Here is a 16,147-nt window from a genome sequence, read left to right on the forward strand (position 1 = left end):
AAATAGTGCAGACTAATTCTAGAGTACTTACATTTCTGAAGAAGTAACGGACTACACTCCAAAAGTCAAAGTATGAGAAAAAATGCTAACATGGAGGCAAGTATAAAAATGTCCCTGGAGGGGGTGGGTTCTGGCAGGATGGACTGGGCGTCCCTCCTGCCGGGGGATGTCTCGAGGAGATGGGGGCAGGAGGAATTGGACATGCCTCCTGCCGTGGGGGCATTGGGGGTTCCATCAGGAGGGATTGGCCATCCCTCCTGCTGATCGTCTTTGTGTGTGTGTGTGGGGGGGAACGACATGTTCCCTGCAGTGGCCTCTAAACTGATTGCAGCAGGGAGATTCCCTTTCTGCGATCGGCTCAGCGGCCATGTCTATTTGAAATGTAGACCAGCACTTTGCTGGCCTACATTTCAGGCGCCTTTTGCAGCCATAGGGAAACCCCTTGGGCTTGTCTAAGGCCACTTCCGGGTGAAACCATGGCCATGCCTAGCCTTGGGCAAGCTTAGGTGACCCTATGCACCTTCCTAGAGTCTCAAAAACGTCTACAATGTAGGTTGCCTGTCTCCGGGTGGTTTTTTTTTTTTAAAAGACGTGCGTCCCGATTGGCTGGCTAGACAGTGGTAGGACGCCTACCACCACCTACAATTCGGACGCCGTTTATAGAATATGACCCTCACTGTGTAGAATTTTACAGTAATAATGTTTTTAATTTGACTTGCTCAGTTCAATGACTTTGAAGCAGTTGTAAATTTGTGTGTGAGTTTGTGCACTATTAGGAATTATAATGAAAGATATAACTAATCATATTAACTTGAAACTTTCTAATTGGCAGAAAAATTAATAATAAATACTTATTTTTATAGTGTTGTTAGATGTGTGCTGCTCTGTACAGTGGTAAGTGTATTGAGGTATAATGCACTCTACCAAAAATGTTTACAATCTAAGGGGCTCTTTTACCAAACCGTGGTAAAAAGTGGCCTTAACCACACACTAAAGCCATTTATACCAGCAGGATAAAATGACTGATTTTTTTTCAATTTTCCTGTTAACGCATAGCCATTTGTGCATGAGCCCCTACCGCCTCCCATTATGTGGGTGGTAAGGGTTGCTCCCTAACCATGCACTAATTAGTTAAAATGGGGCAACGTAGCTGCGCTAAAGATTAGCACAAAAGATGCCCACTCTCTGCCCCCAGACCCACACCAGTGTTAAAAAAAATACTTTTTATTTTTTAGTGCATGGGTGGCATGCACACATGCAAAAATTACTATTGAACACCTGTGTTCACCCTGTAGTAAGCATACGTTAGTGCTTACAGCAGCTTAGTAAAAGGACTCCTAAGAGAGCACCAGAACTTGTGACAGTGGAAGATAAAGTAACTTGCCCAAGGTCAAGCATGGCTCCCATGGTGTCAGAGGCAAAAGCAGGAATTTCAGCCATGGCTTCCCTGGTTCATAGTCCATTGCTCTAACAACTTCCCTCAGCTTCTCCATGCATCTCCCACTTCCTCCATCAAAGAAACAGAGCTGGGCCATAAACAGATTTGAGCTATCAGTCTGTTCTACTTTTAAGCAAAATATATTTTTTAAATCTTACACAAAAACAATCACTAAGCCTAAACTTTACTGAACTTAAAAAAAAAAAAAGTAAGTGTAGACTGGAATACACACATTATAATCAGTTTGATAGCACCTTTCTAATACTTGAGAGTTTATTTTTAGATGTAATTTTGTTAGTCCTTAATTTTCTACTAAAAGTATCCTTCACAATCAGTATGCTGACTTTTAGGGCTCCTTTGACGAAGCCGCGCTAGCGAGTTTAACGCGTGCACTTTTTATCACGCGCTAACCGCCGCGCTGGCCGAAAAACTACCGCTTGCTCAAGGGGAGGCGGTAGCAGCTAGCGTGGCCGGCCGTTTAGTGTGCGGTATTACGCACGTTAAACCGCTACTGCGCCTTCGTAAAAGGAGCCCTTAGCAGCAACCACATTCTCTGGTATTTCATAATGTATTGCAAAATAATGCCAATCTGAGTGTCTTCTGCAGCTTAGAATAGCTTCAATACATTTTAAGAACCTTTGTTTGTATTTGGTGTTTCAGCAGAATTTTGATGTTGAAAATTTGTTTACATTACAGGAAACACAATTTATCTGTGGGAGTTTTTATTAGCTTTGCTGCAGGACAAGGCTACATGTCCAAAATATATCAAGTGGACCCAAAAAGAGAAAGGCATCTTTAAACTGGTAGATTCCAAAGCTGTGTCCAAGTTATGGGGGAAGCACAAAAATAAGCCAGACATGAATTACGAGACCATGGGCAGAGCGCTCAGGTAGGCTGGCATCCAGGAGCAGCGGCAATTAGGTTTGTCATATTGAGGTTTCTTTGTGTCCTTCCATCTTTGCCTTTCAGTAGTCGTCTTTTTGTCCTATCAAAACATATTAAAAAAGCTGAGTCGAGGTTCATTGACATTTGCGGAGTATAAGAAACAGTATGGTTTAATATAGTGAAATGCTTCTTTCATATACTTTATCTTGTTTACTTATTAATATTTTTATTCCTTTTCTATTATTTAGGGATTATGGTATTTAATGATCCGTCTTTACATTTTTCTTTTATTTAGATATACATTTCAGTGTTGACAACAACCAACTGTGCATTAGTGGATGCCAAAAACACTTTTTTTGTCATGTCGTGGCCAATTCAGTAATGTACAGTAATGAGTCTGTAGAAAATAAAGCATATGAATTCATATTTAACATTCATTATTAAATCAGTTTCATAACTGGTAATCAAAACAGAAATAAGATTATTGCTTTTGGTTCTAATTTTTATTTTGTTCCTAAGGATTCTATGTTTTAGAAAGCTCCTCCTATTTTACCACATAGAGCAATGCTGTTCTGACCTCCTCAGAACAGGTATTATGCTGATAGAGTAAAATATATGCAAATGCAAAGTCATTTTTTAAAAAAATCCACATTGTTCAACGAAAGTGTTAAAATTAAAGAAAATGGACAGGCCCTGTGGGGTTTGAATCTCGTACTCTTTGGGGCATAGTTGGGATTGGTCCATCACAGAGGTGGTGGTCAGGTCTTGTGGAGAGAAGGAAAATGAATGTCATTACTGTGACTTTTCATGCTAGCCATTGAGAAGAGATAAGGATTCATCTAGTCATAGGGCCAGAGAAGATTCCTAGAGTTAGAACATCTATAAAGGGGGAAAGAGGAGAAATATATATATATATTGGATACCTTAGAAATGAAACAAGTATAAAGCAGGAAGTTGGTATTTTGAATATTCAGCTGATCCCAGTCTTTAATTTGTAGTTAAATTACTAATCTAACTGTATTCAGACTTATAGTTACATGTTTCTTTCCATTCTAAAGTATCTGTAGAAACACAAAACAAGGATACACATTTAATCTTCCTCTCAGTCCATCCCCTCATTTACAAGTTTAGCATTCAAGGCAAATCAGTATTTTAGAGTAAAAAAGAAACAGTTAGGAATTTTAAACCTAGACAAGTTCAAACATCCTTATTATCTTGCTGAGCAATCTCTTCTGTCATCAGTTATCAATTCATTAAACAAAACAATTTGAAAAATGTTTTGTTGGATCTTCAGATGGCTGACAGGATATATCACTCATGTATATTTCAGCCCTTATCCTCATTAATCCATTTTTCAAATGTAAAACTTTCTTTATATTCATGCAAAGCCAAAATCAACCACTTATCTTTTTGCCTTTCCTCACCTCTTCTGACATGAATTCACATTTCTGTATCTTCTTCAGGGTCGAGGTGATTATCACTAGCATGTCTTCAAACCCATTCAGTATGTTCAAATATGTTTTATTGAGCTCAACAAAAACATGTTTTGTCAGTTCAAGTAAATAAAGGTTGAACTTTCTTTTAAGATTTTCTGAGTGAGATTATGCTTATTTACTAGCAAGCATTTACTGTTGAATGTGGATTTACCAAGGCAGAACTACAACATTTACAGTGTGTTCAAAATGCAGCTGCTAAATTAGTGGTCAAAGCATGCTTTTATTTTGGCTTAATTTTATTGGTTACTATTGCTGAGCCTTCTCAGTTCAAGATTCTGGCTCTTGGATTAAAACATTATATCATGGTTAGGAAAACCTGTATAGCAGAAAGGAATGTATTTTTCAGTGCTGAACTAAGGACAACCTGTGGACATTTTGGCAATGAAGAAATGGGCTCCACAACCATATGATAACTGAGCAGCAGGAGGCCCAAAATTTTCCAAAATGTAAACAGGTATTCATGGCTATTGGACTACATTCAATCACTCATGCCAAGGGCAAGAAATGTAATAATATGTTGGCAGAGTAATAAGAGTTGGAGGGGAAAGGATTAAGGGATAATAAGTGTGAGTATGGACTTGGAACACTGAGTCTCAGATCCCTGACTCAAGGGAAATTGTATGGTGTTGCATGTTATACCTGAGGGGAGGGGGGAGGGGCATAAGTGTTCATGGCCTCTAAGGACATTTGTTCAGATTGCAGACTTTCTTGTGACACTGCAGGAAATTAGGTGTTCAGGGACCCAGACTATAATACTCATGGAGTACATGAGACATCATAAGAAGAAATATGAATTAATTTACCATAGGCTGGTGGCGATCAGGTGTGAGAATATACACTGCTGAAAAAATACCCTAGTTCCAACAGAGTAAATAAGGTTAGGAGATTTGCAAGACTGTTGAAATGGAAAAGACTACATACAAGAGATTGAATCTACTATATAAATATATGAAGATTTAGAAGTCTACTCTAACTTATTTAATCAGCTGATAAGTTTACTGCGAAAGCGGCAGAATGAATGCCACCACCATGATATACTGAATGTGTTTGACAAACAGAAAAGGATCAGGCAAACGAGGTGCAACAAAATGGGACAGAAGACAAAGATTCAACAGTTCAGCAAGCGGCTTCGAGCCAGCGGAGTCATAGTTGTCCAAAATGGTTCCCAAGTGCGTTGAAAGGTACGGCCTGGGAGAGAAGAAAGGTCCAGCACATCCCTCCTTTCCCACATCAAAAGAGTAATCATCCGACATCGCCAAAGAGAGTAATCTGGAGCAGCATCCTCAAGCCAATGCAGCAAAATACATTTCAAGGTCACTAGGACAGTCCATTTAAGGAAAGCAGCAGCCCCCCATACAAATATGATGTATTTGGAAGGAGGACCCTGGGGGGGGGGAGATATTTTTGGGAAGGGTTGTGTTGGGGTGGGAGGGGTTATTGGGGGGACGTGATCTGTGGGGGATGGGTTTTGTTATCTAAACTGCTGAGCTTGTTTGTACTTTGTTTGTTTCCTGTTTGATGTTTTTGTTGAGCTCAATAAAACATAATTGAACATACTGAATGGGTTTGAAGACATGCTAGTGATAATCACCTTGACCCTGAAGAAGATACAGAAATGTGAATTCATGTCGGAAGAGGTGAGGTGTCGAAAGGCAAAAAGATAAGTGGTTGATTTTGGCTTTGCATGAATATAAAGAAAGTTTTACATTTGAAAAATGGATTAATGAGGATAAGGGCTGAAACGCAACCAGAGACTCATGAAATCACCAGACAGCAAAGGTAGGAAAACATAGTAGATGACAGCAGATAAAGACCCAAATGGTCCATCCAGTCTGCCCAACCTGATTCAATTTAAATTTTTTAATTTTTTTTTTTTTCTTAGCTATTTCTAGGCAAGAATCCAAAGCTCTACCCGGTACTGTGCTTGGGTTCCAACTGCCGAAATCTCCATTAAAACCTACTCCAGCCCATCTGCACCCTCCCAGCCACTGAAGCCCTCCCCAGCCCATCCCCCACCAAACGGCCATGATTTTCTTTTCAATTTAGTGACCAAAACGTGTCAGTTTTGAGAATTTATATCTGCTGTCTATATTTTGCACTATATTTGTCTATTTTTCTATAGTTACTGAGGTGACCGAGCTCGCGGAGAAGGGGCGGAAACGAGGTTTAAAAATTTTAGTCCTAGTAGTTTGCCGGTCCACAAAATAATTATTTTATTTCTGCCGGTCCACGGGTGTAAAAAGGTTGAAAAACACTGCTTTAGGCCACATCTAATCTAATCTTCCATTTGTGAGTCGCACAAACCTATACAAGCTCAAGGCGACGTCTGGCATTAGCCACACCCATAGTGGTGTTTGGCGACCTAAAGTACCTACATAGTTACAATTCCAAAATGTAATATTTAGGTGCTAGTAGGTGCTTTAACGGTGCCATATTTTTGCCATTTTTAAGTAATTTAAGTATCAGTAGGGCACCTAAATTTAGGCGCCGTTTCTAGAATTTCCCCCTTTGAATTTTCCCCAAAGGAATATATAACTAAAAGTCCTGACAGTTTTTTAAAAGACTTAACTTTCTATTATCCAACAAAGGTAATGTTGTAAATGTGCAAGCATTCCTATAGAATGTCTATGCATGAAACTGATTGGCTGGAACAAACCAGGGAGCTGTTTGAGGAGTGGCAGTTGAGAGAGTAACTGTTATTAACAAGGAGACAAGAAGCTTACTGAACAGCTGCTTACTGAGTCTGAAAATGAAAGGGACTGAAAATGAGAATGTGTGATTTATAAGAAAACAGATGACTGAGAAAATAGTCTGTGTGTCTGTAGTGTGATTGGGACACTTTAGGGCAGGGGTGTCCAACCTTTTGGCTTCCCTGGGCCGCATTGGCTGAAAAAAAAATTTCTGGGGCCGCGCAAACGCTGTAGCAAGACAGAGGAGGGAGCCGGCAAGACGGTAAACACTGCATCGCTCTCAACCAGGGCCGCACAAAATACTTCACGGGTCCGCAGGTTGGACACCCCTGCTTTAGGGTGTTTTTCTTGAAACTCACAACAGGTAGGAAGTTTTAGGATAATGCAAAAGGTTTCCTAAGAAGTGAAACATTTTGAACAAAATTGTTTGTGAACCAAAGAAAAGTATATTAAAACATTAGTTGTTTAATTAGCAGTTTATTGCTACCGAATAGTACCTTATCAAAAGTTCAGTACAAGACTGAGAAATTGTAAAAATCAGTATTTAACTGTAGAGCTGTTTGTAAAGAACCTTAACGGTTCCTGAGAATATAACAGCTTCACTGTGGATGGAAGAAGAAAATATTCTCTAAGGGATTAAAAATAGTAATGTTGCCTTGAGATTTTAAACAATAAAATGGAAATAAGTGTTTTATTCATATTTCTTTATAAAAGTGTATGCAAGTGTGAATGCCTGTATGTGGGTTCCAGACAAATTGAAGTCAGCAGCACTGCAGAATTTCAAACCTCTCCAGTAGTAAGAATAGGAAAAATATGTTCTAATATAGTCAGGATTTTTTGAGAAATAGGAAATAATTATTTTTATTTTCTAAGAATTGCACAGTTTAGGCTTCCTGACTGTCAGGTTCCTTACTCAGCACACTCACTGAGGGAGATAGTATTTTTCAATTTATTTTAATTAAGATAAGGTGTAGGAAGAAGAACAGTACAGAAGACTGAAGAACCAAAGAGGCTCGAAGAAAGATAAGTGGACAAAGAAACAAACATAATTTTCTTAAAGAATAAAACTGAGGGGTCCTTTTACAAAGCCGCACTAGGGCCTTAACGTGCGGAATGGCGCACGCTAGCCACTACCGCCTCCTTTTGAGCAGGCGGTAGATTTTCGGCTAGCGTGCACTAATCCGGTGCGTGCGCTAAAACCGCTAGCACGGCTTTGTAAAAGGAGCCCTGAGACTCTCTAAGATATCTACACTTATCAACAATAAATACTTACAATAAATACATTCATCTAATTAACTATTTTTTTACAAATAATAAGCTTATTTCTTATTGGTAATTTATTGAGAATTTTGGAATTTGGAACTTTGTAGGAAACTCTTGTAATACTTTTCAGTAGATTATTAACTGGATCTAGTTTCAAATTGTTTAGTGTAGGACTTTTATTGGTTAAATGCAATAAATATATATATGCAACTTTGCAACAATGTTTTCTTAGTTATTTCAAGTTTTAATTATTTGTAATAGTTGATCTGATTTTCAAACCACATTAGTCCTGGCCAGGTTCTCTTAAATAATTTATTAATTTAAGAGTAGCTAGTGTTTATTTATCTGAACTTCTGCCTCCTCTGTCTGAGTGTTTAGCTGACCACTCGTATACCACAACTACAGATTTATTTGAAAAAAGCTACACATTTCCCTCATTATTCACGGGGATAGGGCAGAGCCAGACCGCAAATAGGGAAATACCGCGAATATCCGGCTCTGACCCAACCCCGCCTCCCTCCAGCCTTCCCCCGGCATCCCGGCCTTACCTGGTGGTCTAGCGGGCTTTCGGGGCAGGAGCGATCTTCCTACGCTCCTGCCCCGTGCAGATTGCCAATAGGAAATGACTGCAGTGAGTTCCCGTAGTCTCTTGAGCACTCGATGTGCTGAGGCCAGCAGCGTTGGATGTCCCATTGTCTATACCCCCACCCTGCACCTTCAACCCTGACTCACTGCAGAGGTGGCTGGAGGGTGGGCAGACATGGACTCGCCCGTTGAAGGCAGAATGAACTGGGTTAGCCCCATTACCGTCTGCATGATGTGCAGTAACTGTCAGAAACTTCTCTGCAAGGGCAAAGTATTCTTCTTCTGGGAATGGGGGGGATGGGGTGCACCAGAGTTCCAGCTCCTCCTCACCCATTGGGGTCTGCATACAGGCAACGTAGGCTGGAAATTCTCGCAGAAAAGTTGAAAGGCAACACTTTAGTTGCCAAGATTGACATATACGTCTTCATTGACACATGCAGTAGGGTCTTGCAATAATAGGATCTTGTTTTCGGCTTTGGGCCCTTCTTTGGCCTCTGACCCTCTCCTGCCTCCTGTCTCAGACTGCTGGAGGGAGGTGCCTGTCTTCTGCTGCTGGGAAGGAAAAGAAGGAGACCCTGGCAAGCGAGTTATCAGAAGACAACCAGAGCCTGGGACCACAACATGATTTGAATAATGACCAGACAATAAAAGGTAGAAAAATGATTTTATTTTCTGTTTTGTGATTACAATATGTCAGATTTGAAATGTGTATCCTGCCAGAGCTGGTGTTAGACAAGGAGGGGAAGGGGGAAAGGGTACAGAGCCTGGCAGGGAGGGGGGGCAGGGTGTAGAGCCTAGCAGGGAGTGAGGGGGGGGGGGCTAGGTGCAGAGCCTAGTATATAGTAGTACACAATTTGGTTCAGAATTTTTTTTCTTGTTTTCCTCCTCTAAATCTAGGATGCGTCTTAGGGTCTAGTGTGTCTTATGGAGCGAAAAATACTGTAATCAGAGGTTTCCAAATTCAAAATTTCTTTGAAATACTTTCTAATCAAAATTTCTGCTGAAAGTAAAAGAGATATAGGGAAATTTAAGAAACATAAATTATTAACATGCAAATGACTTTTTAATTGCTCTAATTTATGATGCATAAATAAGCTATTCTTCACAGCTGAGGTATTAATAGCCCGTAAGAATTTCTCTTATTTTGCATTCCTTTGCTAGCAATTCTTAATCTTGTAACATCTTGAACTACAGAGATAGAGGACACTATTTCATTTGAAAAAGTACATAATTGTGCAATTTTTCCCTTTAAGCAAACTCTCAGTCCGGGTTACCGCCTGCCAAATATCTTTTAAGGAATCATTTTCAGGAACTTCTTGAATAGATAACATTTCAACTAGATCAAAATTGACCAGTTGTAATTTTAGCAGATATACCAGTCCCTTGAGAGGCTAAAGTGGAAATATGCAATAATACATGCTTGTCCTGCAATATTTTAGGTACGGACTCCACCTGTAAATCAACCATAGCAGGCAGAGGCGGGGCTCAGAGATACTCCAGAAGAGGGAGAAGGAGAAAGAGTACTTACAGCTTGGCTTGCCCCAATCCTTTGGCCCTTTAATTACTGGTGTGGATGCAGCAGGTTACTTCACATATCCCCTTCACTTTCCCATTTCATTCCTCATAAATCCAAAAAAATCACCTCAGAATACATCAAAGTATTTCAAAGACGCTTCAAAGGGGTGTTCCTCTTTGGCCATACCCCAACGGTTGTGCACCTAGGTGTTGTTTTTCAATATACCAGGTGAGGAGGGTGGAGTCGCTGATGTCATGTCAAGCCAAGATGGAGGACCCCTTTCTAGGCCCCACACTCTCTAGAATCTCCTGTTCTCTCTCTCACACAAAATATACTGGGTGAGGAGGGCAGAGCCACTGATGTCAAGTCAGGTCAAGATGAAGGGCCCCTTTTCAAGCTCACATACTCTCTAGAATCGTCTGTTTTCTTACTTTTCCCGCACAAAAAGTGCTGTTGTTAGATATACCGGGTGAGGAGGGCAGAGTCACTGACCAAGATTGGGGGCCTGTTTCCAAGCTCTCACACTCTAGAATCTCCTGTTCTCCCACTTTTGCATATGATTAGATTATTAACCTTTGCTTATATAAGAATTGTTAGAAAATGTATGAGAGTTTGATGTTTCTATGTATTTTGTTCATAAGCAATGCAAAGACAATCGAGATATTTAAATACACAAAGTGGTTTCATATTTACAGTTACTTATTTTGTACCCAAGGCAATGGAGGATTAAGAAGTGCTGTGGCCTTCATATAGGTGCGATCTTTTACACCTGCACTAGTATTTTACTGTATAAAGTTTGGGTGTGTAGTTATAAAATAGGCAGGTGAAAATGTGTGTTAACTAAGTGCAACTTTATGGGCACATTGTGAACTTCCAAGTATAATTTCCTGCTTTGCTGGAGTTTCTTAAACATTTTTCCTGCATGTACTTTCTCCATGATATGAGGGGGTGCTGAAAAGTTTTCAGCCCACCAACCAACTTCCTAAATTCTGAGCATTATTTTGCCACTAGCTGAAAAGAATCTTATTTCATTAGGTGCCAATTTGCATAAACAAAATTCTATGTTTTGATATTGCTTCAGATCATTGATTGAACCATATCCACACCATTCTCTTCTTGGCTGGGCTGAGAACTTTTCAGCACCCCTTCATAGTTCTCTGCTTCTGCAGCCAGACCCATTTTCAAATCCTCTTTTCCCATTCTGTAGCCAAAACCAAATACTTTGGGAAAATAGATGCACTATATATGTTTAATAACTCCATCTTTTTTGCTTTGATAAAAAAAAAAAAAATAGTGCCCTGACATTTCATTTTTAAATATCCACAACTAAGATGAGGAAATGGTATTTTGGTATTACAATCACTCCTTTTGCTTGGTCCTTAAAGCCCAAATAAAAACTTTCTTTTCTTTAAAGCAGTAGCGCTTTAAATTTGGAAATCTCCTTATAATGGGATTCCTTTCTGAGAAGAGTGCTTTGTTTATCTTGTTTGACATTTAATACCCACAGAATGCTCTATTGATTTCTGTTATTTCACAGATACTACTACCAGCGAGGTATTTTGGCTAAAGTAGAAGGTCAGCGCTTAGTCTACCAGTTCAAGGAAATGCCAAAAGACCTTGTCTACATTGAGGATGAAGATGCTGGATCCAGTGCTGAATCTTCAGGGAGTCTGTCTTCAGATTCTGCTTTGCTCTCCTCTACATCTGCAATTAGTAGAAACCAAGGTGGCAAAGCCAGAGGGACTTCTAATTTAGGAATAAAAGGGACACCAACCACAGTCCTGAAAACAACAGGAAACACCAGGTCTTCGAAATCAAAAGATCCTGGTGAGCACCAGTTGCCTATGGTGACACCAGATGTATTAAGGACAATACAGACACCTCTGAGGCCTCACCCTACCCAGCTTTTTCGGACAGTACATTTAATGCAGCAGGGATCAACAATCCCTGAGGGACACACCAATATAGCCAGCACCAGTCAAGATGAAGCAGTGCCTTCTGTTCAGAACATCAGGTATGAAGGTGTAATATCTCTGATTTTTTAAAAAAATCATTATTCCAAGTGCAAGGCATGTGAATTTTTTCAGTTGTCAGAGGTGCTCCATTTCACCATAATTTTCTCTCAGATAATGTAATGCCAGTCATATCTGGGTAAAGCCACATTCATGTATGTGTTCGACTAGTTTGGTTTGGTGCATGCTCTGCATGTAAACACACACAGGGCTGGAGCATGGCCAGATCACTGGTGGTGTTTGCAAGTGCACATGTGACTTAAGACATAGTGATTTTATATGGGTACTTAATGTAGCATAAGCACTTTTTCTCCCACTTGCATTTTACAAAGATAAATAAGGCTTGTATCCCCCCCAAAAAGGAAAATCAAACAAATCTTGAGCTCCTATATTTATGACCTGTTTTCAGCTAAAATTAGAAGACAAAGATTTCAGCTGCAAATTAATCTTAATTCATGTGCTTAAAAGTTAGAGTTATAACTGTAGGCCTGTTTTCATTTGCATAGATTTATGAGCCTGATACTGAAAATCAAGTTCTTCCCCTCCTAACTCCACCGCGTTGTCATTGTTTTGTATGCCCCTAAATGCTTTATCTGTTTCCAGAGGGTTCTCAATCAGTTTTTTACCTGGGGCTATGGAGGGTTAAGTGTCCTGCCCAGGGTTAGAAGGAGCTGTTTTTTTAATTGCACCTAACTCCCCAGGTTCTCAGCCCTCTGCACTAACCATTAGGTACTAGTAAATTTTCAAAGAGGTAAAGTTATAAGCATAAATAATTTGAATACTGAGATCATTATAAAACAATACTTAAGTAGGTGCCTACTTGCCCCATTAAACTAGGTCCCCATTACAAAATTACCCTCACAGAGTTCCGTTTTATATCTGGAAGCTTCCAATCAGGTGTCCTGAACTCATATGGTAGGAGCCTATTTTATAACAGAGCCTATGCAACTAGGTTCCATTATGAAATTAGTGTAATCAGCTATCAGTGTGCTTAACTTTTAGGTACTTGCACTTATGTCAACCATGGAGCTAGTGTAAGTGTGTGCACCTTCATGCAGCAGGGATGTACGTAACTTACAGTATGTTACATGTACAAATCTTCTGCCCATAAGCCGCCTCTGCATGTGCTCCCCTTGCAAATACAGTACGTGCTATATTAGTTAAGTAGGTATATGCACCATACTAACATTTACCCATCAAGGTGCACACACATGTATATACATGGCTAGTATTTTAAACATGGACATCATATTTTGGAAGACCGAAGGAACCAGGGGAAGAAGGCAACCTGCAACCAAATGGCTGGACACATAAAACAATCATGGGGATGACACTGAAAGACCTCACCGGACTAGCACAAAGCCGGTTTCTTTTTAGATCTGTAATTCATCAAGTCGCTAGGACTCAAACACAAGTCGATGGCACTTAACTAACTATAGCATCACTACACTGTGTGCACTTGCAGCATGATATATTTTGCCTACCTATTTAAATTACTGAATGTAATGTAGAAACATGATGGCAGATAAAGGCCAAATGACCCATCCAGTCTGCCCATCCACAGCATCCACTATCTCCTCTCCCTAAGAGATCCTATGTAATAATTGTTTTTTATAAGCATGTTTGATGCGTTTTAATTCTTTGCATGTTTTCTGGGTTTTAGTTATGCTTCCAATATGGCCTTTCATATTTGTTTGACACACATGTGTGGAGCGGCTTAATCGAAAGAAATGTCTAAGTCCGATTCGAACATATGGTGCTAGACGCCAAAAGTCAGCAGTAGAAAAATGTCCATTTTTGAAAAATACGTCTAAAATAATTTTTTTTAAAAATCATCAATCTGGACGTCCATGCCATGGATCATCCAGATCACCAGTACATCTATCTTTATACCACATTTTCAATCAAAAATTTGTCTCAAGTCCCAAACGCCCAGAACAAGACCATTTGGACGTGGAAGGGGTCAGCATTGTGATGGATTGGCCACCCAGACATGGCAACAAAGCAGTGGAGCACCTTACAGGACACTTCTGTGAACTTCACAAAAGGGGTGCCATATAAACATCTCACCAGAACCCCCTTATAGGTTATGGTGAGATCCCTAAAACCGACTATACCCACCTGTCTACAACCCCAGTAGCCCTTATAGCTGCAGGTGCCACCTATATGGCAGTACTATAGGGTTTGGGGTTTTATTGGTGGGCTCACATTTTCCATCATGAATGTAGTGGTAGAGTGGCTTATGGGCCTGGGTCCTCCTCTCTATAGTTCACTAGCCCACCCCTCAGGCTACTTAAGACACCTGTATGCAGCTCTACTAGGCTTTCCTATAGCAGTTGCTGATGTTCTGGAGACAGATGTACATTTTTATTCTGATCTTTTTTTGGGTGTGTGAGGGGGGGGGGTCAGTAAACACTGTGGGGGGGGGGGATTTGGATACCTGCTTTTACATTATCTAAGTCACAACATATAAGTTTCATCCAGGAAGTCTCGTGAAACATTCGATTATCCCTGCAGGATGACTAAGTCTAGGTTGAACCACATCCCACCTTTATCCCGCCCTAACCACGCCTCCAAATATGCCCCTTTTTAGCTCTGGGTGCACATCAGCATTCAGAGGCCTAAAAAGTCCCTGAATATGTCCAGAAATTCACTTTATCGGCACTTGTACGACCAGTTTTTTAGGTCGTCCAAGTGCTGACTTGGGCAGGTTTTTAGATATGTTAAAGTTTTGATTATGAGTCCCATGGTGTATATATAGATGATTTTAATCAGCTTTGTATCTTTATTGATTTTTATTTTTATTATCAATGTGTGCTTTGTTCTACAATATATTTGCATTTAAGGCAGCCTTCCAGCCTTCCATGTCAGGCTTCCATGTCATGATTTTATATTAATGATTTTTTGTTTTTTTACTCTTCTACTTATTGGTCTACTGTTTGTTCTGCTGTGTTGTACATCCCAGATCATCTGCTTCTCTTGCATTCCCCAGTTTTTCAGGATATCCACAATGAATATCCATAAGATAGATTTGTATGCACTACCTCTACTCTATTCAAATCTGTTTCACGCATATTTAGTGTGGGTAACCTGCAAGCCAGACTGGCTAGTTGTATCCTGAGGTTTGGGTTTAGAACCCCTGAATTAGTGACAGTAACTTCCCCGTACAGTATCTCCTACAATAGCTCTGTGCACCAGAGAGCCCAGATAGTTTGGTACTTTTAAACTGTACCAATTATTCTTTAAAAATAGACTGTGATTCAGCATTATTGCTTAGTTAGTGTATTATTTTTTTATACCACAAGGTGGTGCAATTGGCTATACATAATTCTTAAATGTTTTCCCTACTTTGACTGCCCGTTGAACACAGGGGGGGGGGGGAACTGATGTAATAAATTGAATAGGCTTTGTGTACAGCTTAGCACAGCTTCTGTGCAGTTTTGTATGTAGCGTGGAAAATGTATGTTCAAACAAATTTCACACACTAGCTACGGTAAATGTGCACCGAGATATGCACTGACAACAGCACCTAGCTCATGCTAATGAAAATAAACTGCTAAAACCAGATGCAAGGAAGCGAGCCAAGAATGCCTGAAATATCCAGTTTTCAGATCCTGGGATCAGGTTTCCTTGGATAGAAAGGAAAGGGGACGCCATAGGTGAACAATTGTGTTGCTTACAAACCCATCTCCATACCAAAGGCAGGGGCCGCATTAAAATATAACCCATTAAGAAACTTGTAAGTGTCCCATATGGGGCATGTAACAGATGACTAAAATGATAGGAGGGGCTTAACTTAGTCTTAATCAGGGTAACCAAAAAAATTTACTGTATCTTTACACCAGTTGTTAATATGGCGTATGCTGCAAACCTCTTGTCATAATAATTTTAAGATTTATATGTAATGAATAAAAATAAAAAAGATAGAAGGTATGATACATCTTTAACTAGCTTTTGAAAGCAATACCTTTAATGTGTACTGTTAGTATAATGTTTATGGTTATTAGTAATTATAGACCACTCCGCATTAACATCAGTGTGGTTTTCAAAAAGGTAATTAGGAAAGGAACACCATTATTCATAAGGATAAAAAAGAGAAAAAACAAAGGTATCTTTTTTTCTATTCATTACTTATAAAAGTGGACTAACAGAGCTACCACACCATTTTATTTAAGATTTATATGGAACTGGGTGGCCTCATGTGGTAGAGCAGATGTCGGAAGCCCCACACAAATACATTACAAAACTCTGGCGAGTGCTGG

The 16,147-nt window shown here is 39.8% G+C and overlaps 1 protein-coding gene across 7 annotated transcripts in view; it reads left to right on the forward strand.

The window, feature by feature from the left end:
• The window catches only part of ELF1 (E74 like ETS transcription factor 1), a 242,524-nt gene that overhangs the window by 211,068 nt on the left and 15,309 nt on the right, over positions 1 to 16,147 (forward strand). For all 7 annotated transcript variants that reach the window (XM_033950621.1, XM_033950620.1, XM_033950623.1 and 4 more), the window contains 2 exons: positions 2,135 to 2,327; positions 11,411 to 11,887. In XM_033950621.1, the coding sequence (XP_033806512.1) occupies positions 2,135 to 2,327; positions 11,411 to 11,887 (670 nt within the window). The remainder of the gene's footprint in view (positions 1 to 2,134; positions 2,328 to 11,410; positions 11,888 to 16,147) is intronic.

This window comes from Geotrypetes seraphini, chromosome 6, assembly GCF_902459505.1.
Source record: "Geotrypetes seraphini chromosome 6, aGeoSer1.1, whole genome shotgun sequence".
NCBI lineage: Eukaryota > Metazoa > Chordata > Amphibia > Gymnophiona > Dermophiidae > Geotrypetes > Geotrypetes seraphini.